This window comes from Sander lucioperca, chromosome 12 (genome assembly GCF_008315115.2).
Source record: "Sander lucioperca isolate FBNREF2018 chromosome 12, SLUC_FBN_1.2, whole genome shotgun sequence".
NCBI lineage: Eukaryota > Metazoa > Chordata > Actinopteri > Perciformes > Percidae > Sander > Sander lucioperca.
Window position 1 is genome coordinate 18,625,989 of NC_050184.1, and position 10,000 is coordinate 18,635,988.

At 45.0% G+C, this 10,000-nt stretch overlaps 1 protein-coding gene across 3 annotated transcripts in view; it reads left to right on the forward strand.

Moving 5' to 3' along the window:
- The window catches only part of hdac6 (histone deacetylase 6), a 38,335-nt gene that overhangs the window by 19,915 nt on the left and 8,420 nt on the right, over nucleotides 1-10,000 (forward strand). For all 3 annotated transcript variants that reach the window (XM_031293156.2, XM_031293155.2, XM_031293154.2), the window contains exons 13-21: nucleotides 61-120; nucleotides 720-809; nucleotides 3,743-3,849; nucleotides 4,382-4,449; nucleotides 4,552-4,699; nucleotides 7,063-7,191; nucleotides 7,318-7,486; nucleotides 8,192-8,397; nucleotides 8,478-8,670. In XM_031293156.2, the coding sequence (XP_031149016.1) occupies nucleotides 61-120; nucleotides 720-809; nucleotides 3,743-3,849; nucleotides 4,382-4,449; nucleotides 4,552-4,699; nucleotides 7,063-7,191; nucleotides 7,318-7,486; nucleotides 8,192-8,397; nucleotides 8,478-8,670 (1,170 nt within the window). The remainder of the gene's footprint in view (nucleotides 1-60; nucleotides 121-719; nucleotides 810-3,742; nucleotides 3,850-4,381; nucleotides 4,450-4,551; nucleotides 4,700-7,062; nucleotides 7,192-7,317; nucleotides 7,487-8,191; nucleotides 8,398-8,477; nucleotides 8,671-10,000) is intronic.

Consider the following 10,000-nt stretch of genomic DNA (forward strand, 5'->3'; position numbering starts at 1 on the left):
ACAAACGCAGGAAACCTGCTACTGCTGATAAACTTGATTTTTATATTAGTGTGTGTTCAGTTTCAGCCTCAGCTGGTTCTGGTCTCTGCTGGATTTGATGCTGCAGTCGGCGATCCAAAGGTAAAATTTCCACAAACCTGCGTTTAGATTAGATTAGATAGATAGAGAGAGAGATAGATAGATAGAGAGATAGATAGATAGATAGATAGATAGATAGATAGATGACTTTTATTAATCCCCAGCGGGTAAATTAGGGTGTCTTCGCAGCCAGGTACCTTGAAAACACACAATACAATATTGTTAATACAGTACAATACAATACAACACAAATGCATTTTTTGAGGAGGGATACAAATACAAATACAGTGGAGATGCATTGCACAGTGAAGAGATTTACAATGTGATGAATAGATAAGGTGCAGAGAGGAAATAAGGCAAATATACAGATATGATTGTAAATAAATATTAATAGTTCTTAGTGTGTTATTGTACTGTTAGTAACAAGAATTTAAATGTTTTTATTTAATTTCTAACATTTAGTATGTGTCTGTGTCTGTGTCTGTGTCTGTGTGTGTGTCTGTCTGTCTGTCTGTCTGTCTGTCTGTGTGTGTCTGTCTGTCTGTCTGTCTGTCTGTCTGTCTGTCTGTCTGTCTGTCTGTCTGTCTGTCTGTCTGTGTATGTGTGTGTGTGTGTGTGTGTGTGTGTGTGTGTGTGTCCAGGGGGAGATGTGTGTGAGTCCTCAGTGTTTCCATGTTCTGACTCACATGTTGATGAGTTTGGCAGAAGGTCGACTTGTTCTGGCTCTTGAGGTAAAAACACATCATCAGTATTTAATATTTAGGGGTGTCCCGTTTTGATGAGCTTTGGATTTTAACTATTGAAATCAAAAGGTTGATCGGTGATTCCCCGAGTATTTTTTCTCCCTCGCCCCCCTACTAGCACACGTCTAAAAAAAGATCAGAAGAAAACAAACAACAACGGACACAGCGTAGCTTAGCAGCTGGTGGCATGCAGCTAAAGACACGGGGTAACATTAGCTCAGCGGTAGCCTGCAGCTAAAGACACGGGGTAACATTAGCTCAGTGGTAGCCTGCAGCTAAAGACACAGGGTAACATTAGCTCAGCGGTAGCCTGCAGCTAAAGACACAGGGTAACATTAGCTCAGCGGTAGCCTGCAGCTAAAGACACAGGGTAACATTAGCTCAGCGGTAGCCTGCAGCTAAAGACACGGGATAACATTAGCTCAGCGGTAGCATGCAGCTAAAGACACAGGGTAACATTAGCTCAGCGGTAGCCTGCAGCTAAAGACACAGGGTAACATTAGCTCAGCGGTAGCCTGCAGCTAAAGACACGGGGTAACATTAGCTCAGCGGTAGCATGCAGCTAAAGACACAGGGTAACATTAGCTCAGCGGTAGCCTGCAGCTAAAGACACAGGGTAACATTAGCTCAGCGGTAGCCTGCAGCTAAAGACACAGGGTAACATTAGCTCAGCGGTAGCCTGCAGCTAAAGACACAGGGTAACATTAGCTCAGCGGTAGCCTGCAGCTAAAGACACGGGGTAACATTAGCTCAGCGGTAGCCTGCAGCTAAAGACACGGGGTAACATTAGCTCAGCGGTAGCATGCAGCTAAAGACACAGGGTAACATTAGCTCAGCGGTAGCCTGCAGCTAAAGACACAGGGTAACATTAGCTCAGCGGTAGCCTGCAGCTAAAGACACGGGGTAACATTAGCTCAGCGGTAGCATGCAGCTAAAGACACAGGGTAACATTAGCTCAGCGGTAGCCTGCAGCTAAAGACACAGGGTAACATTAGCTCAGCGGTAGCCTGCAGCTAAAGACACAGGGTAACATTAGCTCAGCGGTAGCCTGCAGCTAAAGACACGGGGTAACATTAGCTCAGCGGTAGCCTGCAGCTAAAGACACGGGGTAACATTAGCTCAGCGGTAGCATGCAGCTAAAGACACAGGGTAACATTAGCTCAGCGGTAGCCTGCAGCTAAAGACACGGGGTAACATTAGCTCAGCGGTAGCCTGCAGCTAAAGACACAGGGTAACATTAGCTCAGCGGTAGCCTGCAGCTAAAGACACAGGGTAACATTAGCTCAGCGGTAGCCTGCAGCTAAAGACACAGGGTAACATTAGCTCAGCGGTAGCCTGCAGCTAAAGACACGGGGTAACATTAGCTCAGCGGTAGCATGCAGCTAAAGACACAGGGTAACATTAGCTCAGCGGTAGCCTGCAGCTAAAGACACAGGGTAACATTAGCTCAGCGGTAGCCTGCAGCTAAAGACACGGGGTAACATTAGCTCAGCGGTAGCATGCAGCTAAAGACACAGGGTAACATTAGCTCAGCGGTAGCCTGCAGCTAAAGACACAGGGTAACATTAGCTCAGCGGTAGCCTGCAGCTAAAGACACAGGGTAACATTAGCTCAGCGGTAGCCTGCAGCTAAAGACACAGGGTAACATTAGCTCAGCGGTAGCCTGCAGCTAAAGACACTGGGTAACATTAGCTCAGCGGTAGCCTGCAGCTAAAGACACTGGGTAACATTAGCTCAGCGGTAGCATGCAGCTAAAGACACTGGGTAACATTAGCTCAGCGGTAGCATGCAGCTAAAGACACAGGGTAACATTAGCTCAGCGGTAGCCTGCAGCTAAAGACACAGGGTAACATTAGCTCAGCGGTAGCCTGCAGCTAAAGACACTGGGTAACATTAGCTCAGCGGTAGCATGCAGCTAAAGACACAGGGTAACATTAGCTCAGCGGTAGCCTGCAGCTAAAGACACTGGGTAACATTAGCTCAGCGGTAGCCTGCAGCTAAAGACACTGGGTAACATTAGCTCAGCGGTAGCATGCAGCTAAAGACACTGGGTAACATTAGCTCAGCGGTAGCATGCAGCTAAAGACACAGGGTAACATTAGCTCAGCGGTAGCCTGCAGCTAAAGACACAGGGTAACATTAGCTCAGCGGTAGCATGCAGCTAAAGACACAGGGTAACATTAGCTCAGCGGTAGCCTGCAGCTAAAGACACAGGGTAACATTAGCTCAGCGGTAGCATGCAGCTAAAGACACAGGGTAACATTAGCTCAGCGGTAGCCTGCAGCTAAAGACACAGGGTAACATTAGCTCAGCGGTAGCATGCAGCTAAAGACACAGGGTAACATTAGCTCAGCGGTAGCATGCAGCTAAAGACACAGGGTAACATTAGCTCAGCGGTAGCATGCAGCTAAAGACACAGGGTAACATTAGCTCAGCGGTAGCCTGCAGCTAAAGATACTGGGTAACATTAGCTTAGCGGTAGCCCGCAGCTGCTTTTTTCCAGACACCACAGCCACTGCCGGAGATGACGGAGAAACAACAACCTTTAGCCTTCCCTGTGAGGGAATTATAGAAATAAACAACCAAGGTAAAGCATGTGGTCTCCGACGGGACTCCATGGTGTATTGATGTGCACCTCATTAAACTAATGGTGCATTCAACTGCACGCCGTAATCCCTGAGAAACTCAAACTGTTGTTGCAAAGTACCCTTCTGCCATTTAGTGCCTCTTATTGTGGCATTGCCGTCACTGCTGGGAGAAAATGTTCAATTGAATGGAATGATAACCTTAAATTCAAAAGTCAAATCGAATCATGGACTTGGAGAATCGTGACACCCCTAATATATACTGTATACTATATACATATAAGTGTATGTGTGTGTGTGTGTATGTGTGTAGTAGTATACTTTGTACTTGTACAGGGAGGTTATAACCTGCAGTCGACAGCAGAGAGCGCCGCAGCGTGTGTCAGAGCTCTGCTGGGAGGAGCCTGTCCTCCTCTGACTCCGCCCACCGCTCCATCTGACAGGTAACACGTGGAACACCTGACTTCATCAATCAGTGCGTTTACATGCACATCATATTCTGGTTTTTGCTATAATTCCAGAAAAGACAATATCCTGACTAAGCTGTTTCCATGGCTAATGAAAGTTAATATTCCACTAATATTCCCGTTTAGTTTAGGATTTTATTCAAAGTTTTCCAGCGGTGGAGGACTTGTTGGAGCGTGTGAACACAGCGGTAAGCCGGTAACAGGCAAGAGGCCGTAAACTGTCAAAAACTGCAGTAAAAACCCTGATTAAGACGCAGATTCTGGATGCGCCATATACACGTCCAAAGAAAGGTTCTAAAATCAGAATAATACCAGAATATCCCACACGTCTTAATCGGAAAACTGTATATTCGAGTAATAGTGGAGTATTAGTGTGCATGTAAATGTACTTACTGACAGCAGTTGACTCCTAACCACCTGTCTGTCTGCCTGCCTGTCTCCCTGTCTGTCTGTCTTCCTGCCTGTCTGTCTGTATGTCTCCCTGCCTGTCTGTCTGTCTATCTCTCAGTGCTCTGCAGTCCATCTCTCAGACTGTCACCGCTCTGTATCCACACTGGGCTTCTCTGCAGACACTGGGTGAGCTTTTATTTTGAAATGTACAACACACACACACACACACACATCAGGATGGAACAGCAACACACTTAACTTCCTGTTCTCTTCCTTTTTCCTGCGCAGAAGGTGGCCCATTGGCTGACAGGCGTGTCAGCAGAGCAACAACCAACCAGCAGAGCACAAAGCAGAGTGGCCCCGCCCCCTCTGTTGCAACTACAACAGGTCTGGTTTATGATGAGAGGATGATGGAGCACATGAACATGTGGGACAGGTAAGAGACCTTAGGCCAAGGAAGAGAGACAGAGCAGGGACCTCCTACTACAGTTCTATCAAGCTTTTTTCACTAATGTATCCCCTCTTTGAACAATGTTTTTAAGCCATGTACCCCCTAACCAGCACGAATAATTTTTGGTAGAAAAGAAAAGTCTCTATAAAGAGGAAGAATACAGTGATGTCAGCGGTAGACAGCCCGGTCTCACGGCAGTTTGTGTAAATGTCACGTTATTTTTAATCTATTCACGGGGACGTTTTTCTCGTTTTTTACGTGGTGGCCAGCACGAAAATATGAAGTAATGTATTTCAATGGGAAGCATATTTTGTGGTCACAGCACGAAAATGGCAGGAAGTAGTATAAAGAGCCGAAAATCCGTGTAGGGAGGTTGGTCGGGGGGGTGGATGGGTCAAACAAGACAGGACTTTCACCCGGGCGAGCGGGGATCATGTCCCGCGTGTGGCGTTTAGTTTCCCGTGGTCTTCCTAATCACAACCGTCCTGTTATTGTCGCGCGACCCCACGGCCGTCTCCCGGCGTGTGAGGCGTCCTTTTCGGCCGTCTCCCGGTGTGTGAGGCGTCCTTTCCCCGTAGTCGCGTCCCCAGCAGCTGCCTCGCAGCCGCCTCCCAGCATGTGAGGCGTCCTAAACTTTACTAAACAGCAGCCTTGGACCTGGAAAACATTTAGATGATGATGAAGAAAGGAGACAAAGACTTGGAAAAAGACGGTAGAAAGAAGGAAGGCAGGCAGGAATAGGTCGAACATAGTAATAAATACTTAAAAAACAAACACAGTAGAAAGAAGGAAGGCAACACTAGGGCGACAGAAGGGATAAAAAAATTAAAATAAGCGACAAACTTCAAAAACAGCGACAAAAACTTTGAAAAAAGCGACAAACTTGGAGAAATAAAAGACAGAAGTAACTACAGCCTTGTTACTGAAAACTGCAAAAAATCTTACGTACCCCCTGCAGTCCTCCAGAGTACCCCTAGGGGGACACGTACCCCCATTTGAGAAACACTGCCCTACTACATATTGAATGAAATTGAGTTGCCTACAATAACAGCCTAAAGACTTTACACATTCCTTTTTATTTCAGTTAGCCTAATAGTTGATTTGAGAGATGATCTTATGAAAGTACCCCATGCCAATCTCTAGGTATGGTGAAGGGTATGCAGGGTTTCCCGCAGACATTTTTTTTGTTAAGGTGGTAAGGTTGCCATCTGACGTATACGGTACTACACTTAATATCACATTTAAAAAATAATATATAATTAATAAATAACCAGCTTTTTAAAATAACAGTTGCAATGTGCAATGTTAAGCTCATTAAACTATTTAAAAAAATGTGCTATAACAGTTTTACTCGCATTGTTCCCATTTCCTCCGTGACACGCTCTCCAAAACCAACAGCTGTGAGATAACAGAGCTCAGCCCATAGCTTCACTCACTCCAGCAGATAGTATGCGTGAAATAAAAACAGGACACGTCATTTCACTGTGTGTAGTGTTAACTATGCTAACTAACCGTGTATTGTGAACCGCGTGTAGTGATTAAAACAGACAACGCCTGTGTCTCAAAGACCGGGCAGCAGCAGCCGGGGCGTTGAGAATCCACCGTGAGAGGTGATGATAGTTCCAGTCACTTCGTCATGTTTTCACTTCGTTGAAACAAGAGAAGAAAGCCTCACTGATGTGAAGAACAGGACAGAGATACATATATAAATGCTCTCTGCCTGCCGTATGCCAACGCTCCGGTAAGTCCATCACCCCGTCTCTGCCCGGGCATGCCCCAGCTGGCCGCATATTTGTTGACAAACTTCGACGCACACGCGACGGTGAAATGGCGATTTATCCCTTTAAATGTGAATAAACGACAGTTACACTCACCGCCAGCAGATGCTCTTTCCGTTGTGATTGGTGGTATCTTTACAACTCACCGTTACCTTGTTTCCCTGTGACTGTGTACATTACAGCCACTCAAACAGGACAGAGTAACACGGTGGATATTTTTTCTTTTTTGAAGACTTAGTTAAGGCGGCATGCGTGTGTTGTTAAGGCGCCCGCCTTAACTGCAAAGTGCTGCGGGAAACCCTGTTGATATTCATTAGTACATGTATAAACATTTGCGAAAAGCAAGCTTATTTGTCCACTACCATGTTGATGGGAGTATAATATTCTTGCTTAATATCCATTTTGTCCCTCCAATTTGAACAGACAAAAAATATATGAATATTTAAATTGATTGACAGCCCTAGTATATACTGTTTATGATGTGTACATATACAGTATATATATTGTATACTGTATATATATACTGTATATACATATATGTAATATGGATGTCACCATGTGTCTCTGCAGACATCACCCTGAACAGCCTCAGAGGATCTTTAAAATCTTCTCCAAACATCAGCAGCTAGGATTGGTCGATCGTTGCCAACGGATACCAGCTCGCTTAGCTACAGAGGAGGAGCTGTCCAGGTGTCACAGGTACGCACACATTTACAGAGGTCAAAAGTTCATTTGTATTTCTGTTTTTAAAAGAATGAATATCATATTTGTGTGTGTGTGTGTGTGTGTGTGTGTGTGTGTGTGTGTGTGTGTGTGTGTGTTCAGCGTGCAGCACATTGAGCAGATGAAGGCCACGGCAGCGATGAAGCCCAGAGATCTGCACAAACTGGGACTCGAGTTCAACTCGATCTACATCAACAACCAGAGCTTCCAGTCGGCTCTGCTGGCTGCCGGAGGCTGCTTCGCTGCTGTGGAGAGCGTCCTCACAGGACAGGTAACACACACACACACACACACACACACACACACACACACACACACTGACACATCCCCATCTTTGTGGGGACCCGTCATTGACATAATGCATTCTCTAGCCCCTTACCCTAACCTTAACCATCACAACTAAATGCCTAACCTTAACCCTTACCCTCACCCTAACCATAACCTAATTCTAACCCTAATCCTAAAACCAAGTCTTAACCCTCAAACAGACCTTTAACATTGTGGGGTCCAGCATTTTGGCCCCACAAAGCTGTCCGGACACCACAAGTAAACTGTATTCCCTGGTTTTTGGACCCCACGAATATAGTTAAACAAACACACACACACACACACACACACACACACACACACACACACACACACAGAGTTAGGGGTGGGTATGGGGAACCGGTACTAAACTGGTACCGATATCATTAAGCTCCTGGAAAAACTATACTGATATTGTTGCCAAGGGACTGCAGATGAAAAGTAGTTTTTTTTATATATTTACATGGTGTGTTTATACAACAATGTTCATAAATATGGATGGTCCCTATCATATAACCCAATAAAATAAAAAAAATAAAAATAAATAAGAGTTCCACACGCAGTTTAAGCTGAGTCATGTTTCACATTTTAAGCTGAGTCATGTTTCACATTTTAAGATGAGTCATGTTCCACAGTTTAAGCTGAGTCGTGTTCCTGTTGGTCTCTCCAGGTGAGTAACGCCGCGGCCATCGTTCGTCCACCTGGTCATCACGCAGAGAGAGATTCTCCGTGCGGTTTCTGTTTCTTCAACACGGCAGCGCTTGCCGCTCGCCACGCCCAGAAAATATCCCCCGATGCACCGCTGCGGGTCCTCATCCTGGACTGGGACGTTCACCACGGCAACGGGACACAGCACATGTTCGAGGACGACGACAGGTAGGGACGAGTGGGATGTGAAGCGAAGCGAAGAGAGTGAAGTGAAGTGAAATGTTGACAGGTTTTCTCTCCGTCTGCAGCGTCCTGTACGTCTCCCTCCATCGCTACGACAACGGGACGTTCTTCCCGTCTTCAGAGGACGCCGCCCCCGACAGGGTGGGCGTGTCCAAGGGGGCGGGGTACAACGTCAACGTGGCGTGGAACAACGGGCGGATGGGCGACTCAGACTACCTCGCGGCCTTCCACAGCGTCATCATGCCGGTCGCCACCGAGGTAAGAGACTGTAAATAAAGACGGGCGACATGACAGCTCAACAAAACATGGTTTGGAAATTTAGTTTGGAAATTCTTTTATTAGGAATAACCCCTTGAGATGTAGCATCTCGTTTTCGAGGGGGTCCTTAACGGCAAACATATACAATATGTTCACAATTAGACAAAACCGTTAAGTCCCCATATTATGAAAAAAACACTTTTTCTGGGATTTGGGGAGTTATTTTGTGTCTCTGGTGCTTCCACACACATACAAACTTGGAAAAAAATCCATCCATGCTGTTTAGAGTGAGATACGGTTTCTGAATGTGTCCCGCCTTCAGTCTCTGGGTGAGCTGGTCAAAATCTGCACGGCTTGTGACGTCACAAGCCGAAACGAGGAGGCTAACCGCAACCATTAGCATGCTAACGCTAATGCTAACGCTAGCATGCTACTTCGTTCTCAATAGCAAAGCACTGCTACAACACACACAAGTTCACCATAATCTACAAAAGAACTACTTACATGTGCGCCCTCATTTAGAAGTCTCCCAGCTAATCCTGCCTTGTAACTGACCGAAGTTGTAGAAACAGCCTTTCTTTTACTGTCTATGGAGCTAGCTAGCTGACATGATCTACATCTGAGCTACTGGGCATGTGCAAGTGCAATCAAAGATAGTACAGAAGAAGAAGAAGAAAAGAGGTCTCACTCTGTAGCTAAAACAGAGACCAGCTGAAAAGAGGATCTGCAGCAGTGAGAGAGAGCGGTGCAGTACAACAACAATATGGTGTTTTTAGAAAATTAAACCATGTAAACCTATTCTGGTACAACCTTAAAATACAATTATGAACCTGAAAATGAGCATAATATGGCTGCTTTAAAACTACTTGAGGAGACCTCAAGAAAAACATACATCAAACATACCTACTGACAAAAGACAAAGCTCTCCATCACACCAATACCACCCATATCCTCCCCATTCACACCATTACATATTAGGCAATAAACAATTAAGGTCATTAATATACAGTTGAAAAAAACAATTTAAGGAAAATTAAAATAATAATAATAATAATAATGAAAAAAATAAAGAAAGTAAATAAATAAAAATAGAAATATCAAGCATGAGGAAACACAGTTGCAGTTTGTATGCAAATAATTAAGAAGAGCCATCTTAAAATGGTGAAAAGAGGAGATAGATCTAAAAGAGCTAGGTAAACCATTCCAGTCGGAAAGGGCTTTAAATTTAAAGGCTCTCCTCCCAATTTCCCAATATGTGGTACAGAGAAGAAAAGGTGGTCAGTATCTCTTAAACTATAGGATGATTGATATAAAATCAAATGTTGTTTCA